We start from the raw sequence: 15,109 nt of genomic DNA, 5'->3' as shown, positions 1-15,109 counted from the left end.
AAGAAAATAATGACAAATAGCAAAACCAAGTGATGAAAGAAAAATGAAGAAAGATGATGATTGAGATTTTTGGATTAGAATCAAAAGGGGGAATTGATACAAAAAAGTGTTTGGGAAGAGTATGTATTTGTACACTTTCTCCCCCGTAGCCTACATTAGCTATTCCACTCCCTTGTCACTCCCGAGCCTAACCTGTTCAACCTGTCTGCACCAGAGTGAGCTGACAAGCGCGGCTGGGTGAATTTTGTCTCAGTAGGTCGAACTGTAGACTGAGGAGGGCGAGGTATGTTCTTCTAAATCTAAATAGAGATCTAAATATATATCAAAATATATGAAAAGCAGTATTGTTATTGTATTTCTTGTCTTTTTTTTTAAACAGCAGGTGGAGAAGGAAGAGCAGGAGGCCATGGAGGCAGACGGCACAGACGACATCGAGTCTCTCATGGAGAACATGGACTACATCCCCGGCCACTTCCACTTGGACCTCAACCTCAACTGTGATCCCGTTGGGCCTGTGAAGCTGAGACTCAGGGACACTTACCTGAAGCAGGAGAGCCTGCGAGGAGAGCTAGAGGCTGAAGCCGGATATCTACAGTACGCTGTCCGAAATCTGCTCGGCCTGCTGGCGTTTCACCTGGAACACTTGGACACAGCTGAAGAAATATTCAGGTGATGATACACTGTTGTTTATGGGGTTAGGGTTAGGGTTACTAAGCAAGAGGCCTCATTTTGAGACTGTGGTTACATGATTTCACAAGGGATCTGTAGCACTCTTAACAACAGAAACACTGCACAGGTTGACATGTGTCTTACTACATATACTTAATCTCTGTGAGCTAACCAAGAACCACCACACTTACGCACCAGTAGAAAAAGCAGCACAAAAACACAACCTGACCTTCTACTAATTGTAGTAGAAAATTAACAAAAATCAAGACCATAAATTCACAGTAATCTTATGCACTAGTTGACAAATTGTGTGAATGGCTGGGCCAAAAATGGAGGATGCTACATAAAAAATATACTGTTAACATGACTGCAGTCACACACACAAATCAACAAGCATGATCATAAATATGAGTTGCTCTGGTAGGATTAACACATTAATATCTTTATTTTATTTTGCTGCTCTCTGCAGATATAAGACTTAACCTACAACCCCAATCTTTACCTCTCATCTTTATTATGAGTGTAATTGGGGCAGTAGGTTAAACCTGCAATGTTAACCAACCTCCGATCAACCATTACACTATCTTTTTTACATTTCGTAGCCGGTGTGTATCGTACTTCTCTTTTTCTATTCTGATGCTTCATATTGTAAAGATGCTCATAAAGTATGTATGATACTATTTAAGTTGTATTTTACTTCTTTTATCTAAACTATGACTTTTATTATGAAGGGCTGTGCAATTAATCAAAGTTCAATTATGATTTTGGCTTCCAACAATTATGAAAACAAGATAATTGACATAAAATGATTATAGTGCGACATTACGTTTTGTCTTGTTTTATAAATCCACTGTACTCTTTTCCTTTACAGCGGTGCACTTTCACCCAGCTTGGCAAATCAGGGACAGCCGCTCGGGATTGTCAACCAAAGTTCTTTATAGATCTAGCCTCTTAATTTTGCTCTCAAAGTGAATCACATTGATGCATTTAAATATAAAATGTAGGCTACAAAATATTCTTTCTAAAAGCATTATGTTTCCAAAGTCAGTGAGTAATCGTGTTAAATAATCGTGATCTCAATATTGACCCAAATAATCGTGATTTTGATTTTCGCCATAATCAAGCAGCCCTATTATTCTGTACCTCTTGTACTATGACACTTCAAGTTTAATCTAATACAGTAACACTGATTTCCTTATTCCTGAGTTCAATTATACTGCATGAAGACACCACTTAACAAGGGTCTACAGCCATGCTAGCAGCTCTGTGAGGCTATAATTAAGCACAGCGGTGGTTTCAGCTAAATGCTAATGTCAGCATGATAATATGCTCACAATGAGTTAGCAATTAGTTAGGCATGCTATCATTAATGTTCGCTAACTAGCACAAAACACAAAGTACAGCTGAGGTTGATGGGAATGTAGTTTTGCAGGTATTTAATCATAAACCAAAGTACGGGACAAAATGTTTTCCTTAAGATCTTTTTTTTTAATAACTAAAGTTATCACAATTCATCCTGATGGGAATATGAATGTGTGGAAATTCATCCGATAGTTGTCGAAACATTTCAATAAAGAAAAAAATGGCAACTAGAGAAAAAGTCCTCTGGGGACCATGGAAGTTTTTTCAAAATTTCATGGCGATCCAATCTTATTTTTGTCAAAATAAGAATGAAACATCATGATCAATGTTCAAGACCTTTTATGGAGGGATCTTTTTCTAACCGCACTCCCTCTGTGTCCTTTCAGAGGCATTTGTAAAGAAGACCCTGGTAACCTCAATGCCTGGGCCAACCTAGGCCAAGTGTACGACAAGCTGGGGAGAGAGCTGGATGCAGCGGAGTGTGTGGAGAAAGTGTCCGACCTTATGGGAGTAGACGCTGGAGAGGCCTCTCAGGAAGAGACCCGGCTCATGGCGGCTCGCTGCCTGGCTGAGCAGGCCTATGTTTACCCCTACGATGTGGAGCTGGACAGTGAAGACGACCTGAGAGACAGGCTGACGGCAGCATTGACACTTTACAACAGAGCCCTGGACTATGGGGGACATCTGGTGAGATCCACATACTGTAATACTATACATAATACACATACATATACCTTTACGTTACTATTTTTCATTCAAGACAAGTGCAAAATGTTGTAAATTTGGGTGGAATAGCAATTAAACAATGCTGCAGGCATGCACCTGAAGAGTTAAACATTTATTCATACACTATAAATGTCATTTTATGTCTAACTGAAGACTATTAGTAAAGAATATTGTTGTTTTTCCAGATACCAATAGAGGAAAAACGAAGTTGGTATTTTAAAATGGCAACCATCTATATAAGGTACAAAACAAACTCATCAAAAGATAACAACTACACCACTTAATGTCTAATTTGTATTAAGTAATTTTCTCCCTGCAGACTGGACGACATAGTAAAGACCAAAGAGGACTCTGAATACTCCAGACTCTCTCACTACAATAAGGGACTGAAGCTTCTCAAAGAAACACTAGAATCGGAGAAAACACAACACAAAGGTAAACGCAGTATGTTTCTCTGAGTACTTCTGCTCTGTTGTACTTTTAGAGGCATTATGTTGAATATGCATTGCAGCACATTGTAGGTAATATTTGGTTTAAAGGTCTTACTGATACAATTTGTATGTAGATGAATAAATGGAAAAGTAATACATCCACAGAGCCTTCAGAAAGGTGTGGAAAATGTTGGCGGGTCCAAAATTAATGTTTTGTTTATCTCTGTGGAAGATATATCTGACATTTGGTTCCCACTTCCAACAAGGCTTGTGAGCCAATAGTATGATGACGTTGGTATCATGTGGTATCTCTGTGTCGTCAGCGACCAAGTTGCCAGTTAGTGTGGGAAAAAATGGCTGAGTTTGACGGTTAGTGCCTGGCAACCACTTGTCTTGAAGTGAATGCAACGGAACGGGGGAGGGAGAATGTGACATCTAGTGGCTGAATGTTATCAATGTTGTCAAAAACACCTTTAAGTGCTGCAATCTTTTGGGTTTTCTGTAGTTCGTACTGTACATTGCAATCCATGCAAAGGACTGTTGACTATTGTAGAAAACTTTGTTTTAGTCATAATATTGACAATTTTATGTTACATACAGTAGTTACAACTATTTCTTCAACCTAGAGGGAGTTGAACAATGAATGATTCTGCTCTCGCCCCTCAGCTTTAGCCTGGTGTTTTGTTGGCATCATGTTGGAGAGGAAGGAAGAGTTCTCCACTGTGCCCATGTCTGTACACGACTGTGGCTACTCAGCCTCTGATCCTCTATCCTGCTTTGGAACTGTAAGTTAACACACACATTTAGATCTCTCACCAAATATCAGGCCAGCTAGGATAAAAAACAAGTGAGGACTATTTTACTTAGGCCTAGTTATTAAATCTGATAAACTTTTTCCTCTACCTCTTCTTCTTCAAATTTGGCACAAACATCCACTTGGACTCAAGGATGAACTGATTAGATTTTTGTGGACAAAGGTCATTGTGACCTCACAAAACATGTTTTAGGCCATAACTAAAGAATTAATTTGCTAATTATGACAATTTCACACAAAAGTATAACAGGATAAAATGATAAAATGATGAAATGATGCGATTTAGACAGACATGGATTTAAACTGCAACTTGACTGGTTGTTGGAGACATACAACCGTGAGGCGGTAATACTAGTTGTTTATGTAATTTTGTGAAAGTTACTACATCATTTAATATGTTTATATTTCTATATTTTCACCATAACGTACAATATAACTGTCTGTGTCCTCAGGCCATAAACTTGGCCAGCGATGATGCGTTCACCCTGAACCTTCTGGCAAAGATCTTCTTTCTTTTGGGCAAACATGAGATGGCCACAGGGATCTGCAACATGGCTCTAAACGTGCTCCCAGACCCAGAGCTCAACTGGCAGGCGTACTGCACCCGTGCCAAGGTACCGCAGCAGATCAAGTCAAAATTCAGTCAATTACCATGTGAAAGTACCCGGATCTAACGGCGATCTTGCGCATCCATTGGGCCCATGGAGCAGACGCAGTAGCGTCTACTCGGTCACATGGCCCGGTCACGGTGTCGTCACGGCTTGCTAACTCCGCCTCCTAGCCCTCGCTCCAGCCTCGGTCTGGCTCTCATTCACACGGACAGAGGAAGGGAAATGACTCTGTATTCGGCTATTAGAGCATTTTACAACTTTTAGGACTTAATGTTTTAAATAAGGGCTATTCAAGTGTTCATACTGGGAAGTTGATTTACCTAAAAAAAATTATCCGCCGAGTTACAGATGTCTCTTTCCCAATGTAAGTCTATGGGATAAAGCCTTTTTGGGCCCAATGGCATCACGTGACGGACACGGAAGTTGTAGTACCGCCGACCGGCGCTCTTCCTGAGGGCTTGATATTGTGGCACTGATTGTTTCCCCTCCAGTGGGCGTGGTTTTCAGAGTATGACACGTTGCGCTCTGTCTCTATTTGATAGAATAAGATGTTAATAAAAAGGTGTATAGTACAAGTATTTATATATGTTTTCCTTTTAGATCAATATGATGCTCTACATTAGCGACCTGGAGAAGGTAAAACATTGTCAAGGTGGAGTCCCAGACCGACAGAAGCTAACTGAGGCCAGAAAAGACTTGGACAAGGTCCTGACTGTGCGTCAGTGTCTGCGGACTCACCTGGAGATGGCACAGGTAAAGACACAAACTACTAATGAGCAACGTGAATGGATTTGCTACAGCAACAGGGTTTTCACATTCATGTTTTCCCTTTAGGTTTTCTACTACATGGGTGTCGATGCACTCCAGGAGAGTCTTTTGGTGGACGAGGGGGCAGTGAACAGTGCGTTGGTGAGTCTGTCCCACGCCCTGCAGTTTGAGCAGGGTGACAGCCTGCCGGACCTCCACGTGCTCAGAGGACGCTGCCTCCTGCTGAAGGGCGAGGACCAGAACGCTGCAGAGTGCTTTAAACGGGCGGTGGAGTTAGAGAGACCAGGGAGCTCGAACACCACCGCCCTGCGCTGCCTCCTACACGCCCTCCTGACTGTGTTCATGCAGGGAGGACCTGACCCGAGCCTCGCCATCACCCAGCTGGAGCTGTGGGTGCAAAAGGCAGAGGAGAGGTACCCTGAGGACATCGTGAAGTCCGAGCTAAGGTGCCTTTACAGGACTCACACAGAAGAGGTCACGGAGTTATCCAAAGCTCTCATCAAGACAGGCAGACTGGACCTAGTGAGGAGGCTACTGAAAACGGTGGTGCCTAAAAAACTGGTTAAGAAGAAACCAAAACCTAGGACTTTCTCCTTTACATGAAGCAAATATGTGACTTTAATAGACATACAGGCACATGACCCAACCAGACTAGACATGCAGTAATTAATGAACTTCTTGACAGCATTTCACAGGTGAAAAATTAACAGCAGCGGTACACTGTAATAAAGCTAACTTTACTTAAAGTGTACATGCTTTTAAAATGTTTATTCTATTATTAAGTTTAGAAAAAGTTGGATCTACAGAGTAACCTACAGTTACAGTGTTACAGCACAGAAGGGTATTCTTTTTAAGGTTGCTATACGATGGAAAATATATTATGATATTTGTTTTTGTATAAAATGAGATGGCCATGGCCTGGGTGTATTTATAATAAAATGGCTGTGGTCAGGATGCCCTGTTGGCTCTTCGACAGTGGGAACATAAATGGCAAATGACTGGTGTCCAACAGAAGTAGTGTTATTGCTGCTTATTTATATTTAAATCATGTCACACTACCTCTCCTTCAGTGGGATGTTTCAATGCTCTACCACTGATGACCAGCAGGTGTGGGTATACACCATTAAGATGTTACCTGGATTATGAAAGGTCCTGTTTTTGTCTATGAATAAAAGACTAGTTTTTGAATCTCTTGGTATGTGATCTTTGGTCTTGATTGCTGAACAGGTGACGAATTGAATACAAAATTGGAATGATTTAATACAGGGCACCAGGGATCACTGAATGGATTTTGCCAGATCTCAGCCACAACGACAGACGTCACAATAAGGCTTCCAGCTTAATGACGCTTAATAATGGAATGTCCTCCTCTAAACACAAATACAGACAGCTGGCATCATTGGCAGAGTTACTTGGGCTCTTTATTTATTTGCTACACTCACATTTTCTAGTAACGAAAAATAGCTGCAAGATGAATCAAAGTCCCATTCTGGCAAATTCAATTCAAACCATCTTAATATCATGTTGGGTGTAGCGTTAACTTGCGATATACCAGTATTGACGATAACCGTGATATTTAAGAATTAAATATTGATATCATGTCAATAACACACATGATAATATTGTGTAAATAATCAGGCACCCCTTGAATCATTTTATATATACAGTTATGGTTATAGACTCTTTATCCACCTCCTTATACTCTTAGTTGAGTGTAATTAATTCGCCAAAAAAGAGACAAAAAGCACAATAAACAAAGTTAAAGCTGAATTTGACACGGTATATTTACTTTTTTTTCAAAGTTTATATAGATATCGTTATCGTGAATTCTATCAACCACAATAATCTTGTTATGAAAATCTGATATTGTGAGCTGGGTGATTAATGCAGATATTTTATTGTGGAAGAGCCAGTATTTTACATTATTGTTAGCAAGCTATGCTATTGATTTACATTGTTTATGTTGCATTCTTGCATTGTGTTCTGATTCAGGTGCAACATACACCGATCAGCCATAACATTAGGTCAGCATGGGCACCCTGACCGGTCTGCGGCTACGCAGCCACATACGCAACAAACTGCGATGCACTGTGTGTTCTGACACCTTTCTATCAGAACCAGCATTAACATTTTCAGCAATTTGAGCTCCAGTAGCTCTTCTATTGGATCGGACAACACGGGCCAGCCTTCGCGTCTCACGGGCATCAATGAGCCTCGGGTCTGACCCTGTCGCTGATTCACCGGTTTTCCTTCCTTGGACCATTTTTGGTAGGTCCTGACCACTGCAGACCGGGAACATCCCACAAGAGCTGCAGTTTTGGAGATGCTCTGAACCAGTCGTCTAGCTATCAGTATTTGGCCCTTGTCAAAGTCGCTCATATCTTTACACTGGCCCATTTTTTCTGCTTCAAACATAAAGTTCAAAGTTCAAAATATCCACTTGCTGTCTAATATATCCCACCCACTGCAAGGTGCCATTGTAACAAGATAAACAATGTTATTCACTTCATCAAGGTATGACACCTGTAAAACACTGATTTCAAATATCATGTAGAATTAAAGCCCATCTACAGTACATTAAACGATATTATCAAAAATACATTTCTCCACTGGCTCTACAGGAGCATATACTGTACATGTATATGCAGGTGGGACATCATATTCTTCAGCAGAGGACATCTGGCTTGATATGAATATAAGTGTCTTCAGACTATACTTCAGTATATGTTGAACCTCTTTACTCTTCTTCAGGATGTAGAAGTTATCATTTGTTTTGGAAGATAGTGCCAATGGAGAAATATCTTAATGTCAAACTACTGTGAAAGTTTGGTTCAACTTCTGTTTCGAAATATTTTTTGTCTGCTATGAAAAGCATGAAATCGTCATGTAAAGGAATGTATTATTCTACAACCAAGAAATTGCAGAAGTCCCACCAGTGAGTCAAACATAGTTAATAAATGCAAGGTCAGAAAATAGTTCTCATGAAAACCAGGTGCTGTCCCTTTCTTTAAATAGATACATAAATTCTTTGGAACTTAGTGTCCGACTGGTTTGCCACACCTGTAACAGGTGACCTGTAATACAATGTGCACTGTTGTTTTTACCTCTCTCTGCATATTAAGGTTCAGGTTCTGCAGCATTGTTCCGGCTCACTTGCTCAAGATGCATTAGGTGCCACTCCTCATACAAGACATATTCCTGCAGCTTTCCGAGGTGTCGACAAGGCTTCCAGCTTAATCGGGTGAGATTTTTAATTTTGCTAATGAGAAATAACATATCTTTATTTTTAAAGTAAAATGAAAGCTTAACCTGACATGTTGGAAGCTCAGGAGATCCAGCAAAAAAGAGGTTTATTTAATATGAAAAGCAATACAGTTGATTTTGTTTTGTAGCACAGACCTGCACCAGGTTTAACAACTCATACTAACCTTGACACAAAAACAGACGCATTTTGGTTATTTCTGCAGATTACCAGTTACAGATGGGTAGCATACTGTGCGACTTACTAAGTAGCTGTATATTTCATTCACTACTGAAATACAAAAAAGCAATGAAAGGCATCTGCTTGTGTTATGTCGCTAGAATATATATATAGATAACTACAGTTGCTTCAGCTCAGCTTGTGAACACAGCACTCCTCAGGGTGTGAGCTTGTGTCTCAGAGGCGTATTAGTGAGTCAGTTATACCTGTAGTAGGAGCTGCCATGATAAAAACACTGATTTCATCAATATATATAGATATATATCTATATCTATATATATTAGTGAAATCAGTGTTTTATATATATATTAGTGAAATCAGTGTTTTTATCATAGCAGCTCCTACTACAGGTATAACTGACTCACTAATACGCCTCTGAGACACAAGCTCACACACCCTGAGGAGTGCTGTGTTCACAAGCTGAGCTGAAGCAACTGTAGTAAGTGAAGAGTTTTCTCTCGTCACTGCAGCTCCTCGGTTGCCAATGTCTATATTTTGATATATTGATTGATGAAAAATCAATAATAATTCACTAAACACACCTGTTGGATACCACACATGGAGCAAGGAAAAAGCCTATAGATTATGTTCACTATATGCAGTACTGTAATTATCATATTATAATATTTTACTGCTGATACAAAATGAACATGAGCCAGATTGCTGTGATTTGATTATTTTCTTACAGATGCAAGAAAGCTTGTCCACCGAGACGTTTACAAAACTAAGGGCACAAAAAAAATGGATAAAATCATTGTATTTTATACATAAACATAAGTAGCAATTCATTAGAAACGTATTTGTATTTTAAACCAGAGGTGGAAGAAGTACTCAGATGTTTTACCTAAGTAAAAGTAGCATTATCACCGTCTAGAAATACTCTATTACAAGTAAAAGCACTGCATTTATAAACTTACTTATGTAAAAGTATGTAAGTATTAGCATAAAGATGTATTTAAAGTCCAGGTAAAAGTAAAAGAATGGCCCATTTCAGAATAATACATATATCATATTATTGGATTCAGTTATTGATGCATTCATATGTAAGTATCACTAACATTGCAGCTGGTAAAGGAAGACTTTATATATTGCCAGTTAACTTAATCCATAATAAAACATAATGTATTAGTTGATTTATTTTTTGATTACTTTTTAATGTTGAGATTATTTAATACAAAAGTAGCTTATGTCTAGTACAGTACAGTATTTCCCTCTGAGATGTAGTTGGAATGTAACGTAACTCTGGTTTCTGTGTGTTAACAGGTTAGTTAAGTTCAAGAGCAAATAATGGCATATCAATTGGTGAAGTGGAACACGGGCCTCTTTGGCTGTTGTGAGGACAAAACTTCTTGTAAGAATCAACACTACATCTACACAGTTTGTGTGTCCTTCTTCAGTCATTTAAAGCCACTTGGACTATATATTACATCTCTGTTACAACTTCAAACTGCTTGTTTTCCAGGCTGCTATGGCTTCTTTTGCTGCCCTTGCCTCGCCTGCTCGGTTGCAGGAAGCTTTGGAGAGAACCGTTGTCTCGTGTTGTGTGACATATGCAGCCCCGCCATAACATCAGCCATCGGACTTCCTCTGTGTGTGCCCCCTGCAGCCTTGGCTATACGGACTGGCATTCGACACAGATATGGTATCAAGGTATAAAAACTGATGCACAATGATTTCTTCTATCATTTTTTTTGGGCTGACCCGAATGCTTCAGAGCTTTGACCATTGGTAACCAACCTCCAAATCCCTATTCGAATGCCTCGTTCTTTGTTTATTTTACATATATAAGTATGTAATAATAGTATCAATTTTAAACTTTAAGTACAAATCCCAAAACTGCCCATGAAATAAAGACTAATCCAACATTATTCATTATTCATATTCAACATGAATTATTATTAGTTATTCTCAGATGGATATCGCTGTTCTCGAAGCTTCAAATAGCCTTAATTTTTTAATTAAAGCCTCATTTACATCTATAGAAAATAAGGCAATTTTACAAAAATATGTTTTAATTTACAGCTTTCTATACTTGAATATAAAGAACTTTGAATAATTATATATTCAATATTATCAGACATTATTGAGATTCAAGAAACGTGTCTCTGGACATATTAAAACTAAACTTACTGATTAATGCAAGACATAAAATAATAACTGAGGAATACAATTTGAATAAAAAGCATAATCAGTTCTTTGCTTCTCCACAGGGTTCTGCCTGTAACGACATCATGAAATCCTGTTTCTGTGTGTGGTGCTCCTGGTGTCAGATGCATCGTGAGTTAAAATTTCGCAAGAATAACGTTGTCAACGTTGTCACCATGCAGCCTGGTCGCTGACCCCCAGCTCCTGCGAGTTCTCTGGGCCAACTAGGAGTTGTTATGTCGGTGAATTCATACTGACCTTTGTGGCTTCTAATTGGTCTGCTCTGTCATGTCTTTCACAGGAAAACTTGATTTAGCTCAGATCAATTATCTGGGGTGTGACCATGTTGTGTCGTTCAATGTATAATCAAATTTCTTGGGGTTAGGTGTGGGAAACAGGGAGGATTCAGTCCTTTTCTTTTGTCTCCTTGGCATCAGAGCATGCTGGGTAAATTTCAGCCCCATACTGCTACAATAATGATAATCAAGACTATCTATGGTGGAAGTTGGTAGATCTGATCAGTTACTCTTTTTAAAGACTAAGGACTTATCTTACTTAATAAAAGTGAACTACTGGTGTAAAGCTGAGCATGAGAGCAGAGGTCTGCATCTGTTTCCTGAATGTTACCAAAAGACTTTTTCCTTGTCTGTTGCTGCTTTAGGTTCACATGTATGTTGAAGAAATTCTCTATAATTAAAATGAATAACATTGTGTCATGGAGTTTACCTAATGCCATTCTGAAGGATTTTTAAAAGTAGATGCGTAACTATGTGTAGATTTTTATCTGCAGCAATAATCAAATAAAAGAAATTGTGTCTCATAAAAATGATTTTGAAAACAACATACATTTTGGTGGAATCTTTTTCTTATTATGTGACAAATTATTCAGACAGCAAATGTTTTTGTTTGTATAAAAATGAGACAATCTCAGTGAAGTAACTTTGTTTTATCAGTCAACATACAGTATATCAATGTGTTGACTGAGTTTCTGGTAATGGTAGAAGGCGTGCCATTTTGTTAATGTGCTTTGTGTAACCTCTGCTCTACGCGTGCTCCTCCCCTGAGAGGAATTGGTTGACGTCTGTGTGTTGACGTGGGTGGAATAACAATTAAATGAAAAGTGTTTTTTATTATTTTTGTATATTTTTTTAGATAGTGAGTAACACATTACTTTGCAGGGAGAGACTTGTGTTGTTGCTCTAGCGTGGCAGGAGAACAGTTTTGTGTTTATATGGCATCTTATGTCAGAAACTGGGTCACGCTGACAAAACTTCTCTGGCTTGATGGGTGTTTTTTATCTTAACCTGTTGATGTTTTCGGTCAAGTTTTTGTCATCAGGAGTTGAATCCTGGGAGACGACCTGCTGCCACCTACAGTATGACTCATTACTGATGCCAGCAGAGGAGAGCAGCTTTGTGTGCTGTAGACAAAACTTGATTAACTTGATTGGGCTGCTCTCTTCATCTGCTCTTTGACAGTCACATCTATGTCAAGACTTCTAAAAGGCTTCAGATTAGAAAATAAATATAATTAAAATGATTCTGCTTCATCACTTTCTCTTTAACTGAGGAGTAGCGGTAGTAATTAAAATATGATGGTCAAACTATTCTTATCAACAACCTGTTTCATTTTCATTCCTTTGTGTCAATAGATTCAGGTTTTGACCCGAACAAGATGCCACTCCTAATCCAAGACTTTAATTCATTCACAGCTTCAGAGTCACCAAGAAAGTGTCCAGCTCAATCAGGTAAAACATGTTACATCTTTATCCCAACAGTTAAATGAAAGCTTAATGGCATACTGTAAAAGTTAGTTTACAGGTATACAATAAAGAGAAGTGGGGTTTCTGCAGATCAATACATGTTAACCTCCTCACCACAAAAACAGGGACATCCTGGGTATTTCTAAATGTCACCTTTAGGAACATACTGTAGGAATATAATGGTGATTAACTTAAGTGATTCTGAGCATCTTGAGTATATTGAAATATAGAAACATAATCAAAGGTATCAACTTGTGTGAAATTGATCTACTCTTAGAAAGAGATTTCTGTGTTTTTTTTTTTATTGTTCTACGGACAGTAGTTTTCTGTAGAAAATAGTCTAAGGAATTTGGTTTCTATCTGCAGTGGCAATGAAAAACGTAGAAGAAGGTCTGCACACTGTAGCTGCAATTTATTGGCACATCTTAGCACAAGTTCTTCTTCAGACTTAATGCTCAAAACGTCACTAACTAAGATGTGCCAATAAATTGCACTTAAAGGGAGCCACAGTGTGCAGATCTTCTTCTACGTTTTTCATTGCTGTCTTCTGCTGGTCCAGCACCGGCCTACTACGATTTTTGGATGTGCGTGACCACCTTACATTGTTTATCTGCAGTGGCAAACCACATCTGCAAATTTGGAGCATTATTTTGTTTATCATGTCAAGCCCTGTATAATAATCCCTATAATTTAAAAGATAAATAGTGTGTTTTATGGACTTAATTTAATAGACAGTAACATTAAGGTATTTTACATTCATTCTAAAGTAGCTATTTAAAGAATATAATATATTGCTTAGTATTGTGCTTATACCTAGAGACTTCATCTCTCATTTTTTTTATCACCACTGGCTATCATTAAAGGGACTGTTTGTAACTTTCTAAGCGTATAAATGTAGCGGGTTGGCACACATGCGCGCTCGCATATGCGCGCTCGCGTGTGGCCGCTGTCTCGTCTCCTCTGCCTGCTCGCCTTCACTCAGACAGCGTACTCGCTCCACCTCTAGATGTGAACGCGCGCTCACTCCACACTGCAGAAGAGAAGTTTAGCTCTGAGAATATCTAGTGAATGTACTGTGGACGTTTGTGCAGAAATAATTGCTGCAGCTCTTCCAGACCAACAGAGGTTTCCCTTGTCTTGGGAAGTAACGGGGCTCCGCAGAGAGAAACGTTACCGTCTCGTTACCGACCGGTTGCCGGTGTCTTCCTGCTCTCCCCGGCTGCAGGCGGAGGGAGACGAGTTTTTCGCTGGGGAGCCCCGCTGCTGAAGCCTGCGCTGAGGCAGGAGAAGCAAACACAGTATCAGCATTGATTCATGGAGAGACCTTCGTCTGGTCAGCTAACATTACTGCCAAGCAGCTGAAATATAGAGTGATATTGTGCTTTTAGCTGACGTGTGTCGCCTCACTGCGATGCTCGGTCATGTCCATTTAGAGCGAGCACAAGCACGAGCCCGACGCTGACTTTCGTTGATTTCACGGCCACAGGTGTCGCTGTTAAGAAGCATTTCTGAAAGATACAAATAGTCCCTTTAAGTTGCACACTTTGTGATATTTTTCTCATATGATATCAGTTTAGGACTGTTCTCTATAGGCCTTTTCTGCATTTTATTTTTTGCCAAATCAGTGTGCACAACCTTTCAGAGGTTCTCTAAATAATGGGGAAGATATTTGTTGGCTGTTCTGCTGTAGGTGGTAATGTGTTTGTCAGAGCTATATTAAATCAAAACATGACAGACTTGTGTGAAGGTAACATAGCTAACAGGAAATTAATTTGCCCTGAGTAAAAACACTGCATTTTACACATAAACAGAAAAGCAGAATAATATTTGTATTTGCTGTACCAGCAGTCGCTGGTAGAAAATCAATAAGTTGGAAGGTTTCAATTCAAAGACGCTTCTCATTTTCTCATGAACAAGTTTCGCAACAAGGCGCTCCTAAATCTAATCATCATTCATCATCAATCATTCATGTAGCAGCCCATGTTGAAGGGGAACATGAGCTCCTCTCTCTCTCAAAGCCAGAAACCAGAGAAGGAAGTCTTAAACGTTTGATGTTGTAAGGTATAAAGTCTGGAGCTGCTCCATAGACAATGAATGGGAGACTGATTTTATGGACCCACAGAATGATTTTCTTTTTTATACCCAAATAATCTTTATTGTATTGTAGAGTGGTCAGTTGTGAAACAGAAAATGTTTCCATATACTCAGAACATTCCCCTGGGTGCTCTCAGTGTCATCTATAACATTTCTCTATGCAGCAGTTCCACACTTAATACCCTACGACATCACAAGTTTCAATTTTAGCACTCTAGTTTTTGAGAGAGTTGTTCGTGTTTGCTA

At 39.2% G+C, this 15,109-nt stretch overlaps 1 protein-coding gene across 5 annotated transcripts in view; it reads left to right on the top strand.

Annotated features, from left to right (window-relative positions):
* The window catches only part of ttc22 (tetratricopeptide repeat domain 22), a 49,472-nt gene extending 42,903 nt beyond the window's left edge, over positions 1–6,569 (top strand). For 4 of the 5 annotated variants that reach the window (XM_074634900.1, XM_074634899.1, XM_074634898.1 and 1 more), the window contains 8 exons: positions 380–669; positions 2,418–2,718; positions 2,943–2,998; positions 3,077–3,192; positions 3,855–3,973; positions 4,455–4,616; positions 5,214–5,366; positions 5,448–6,569. In XM_074634900.1, coding sequence (XP_074491001.1) covers positions 380–669; positions 2,418–2,718; positions 2,943–2,998; positions 3,077–3,192; positions 3,855–3,973; positions 4,455–4,616; positions 5,214–5,366; positions 5,448–5,984 — 1,734 coding nt within the window. In that variant the 3' untranslated portion in view covers positions 5,985–6,569. Of the gene's footprint in view, positions 1–216; positions 284–379; positions 670–2,417; positions 2,719–2,942; positions 2,999–3,076; positions 3,193–3,854; positions 3,974–4,454; positions 4,617–5,213; positions 5,367–5,447 lie in introns of all 5 variants that reach the window. The other variant, XM_074634902.1, reaches the window with a different exon arrangement.
* Positions 6,570–15,109: the final 8,540 nt, after the last annotated feature.

Source organism: Sebastes fasciatus, chromosome 5 (genome assembly GCF_043250625.1).
Source record: "Sebastes fasciatus isolate fSebFas1 chromosome 5, fSebFas1.pri, whole genome shotgun sequence".
Taxonomy (NCBI): Eukaryota; Metazoa; Chordata; class Actinopteri; order Perciformes; family Sebastidae; genus Sebastes; species Sebastes fasciatus.
This window is presented reverse-complemented; position numbering and strand designations above follow the sequence as displayed.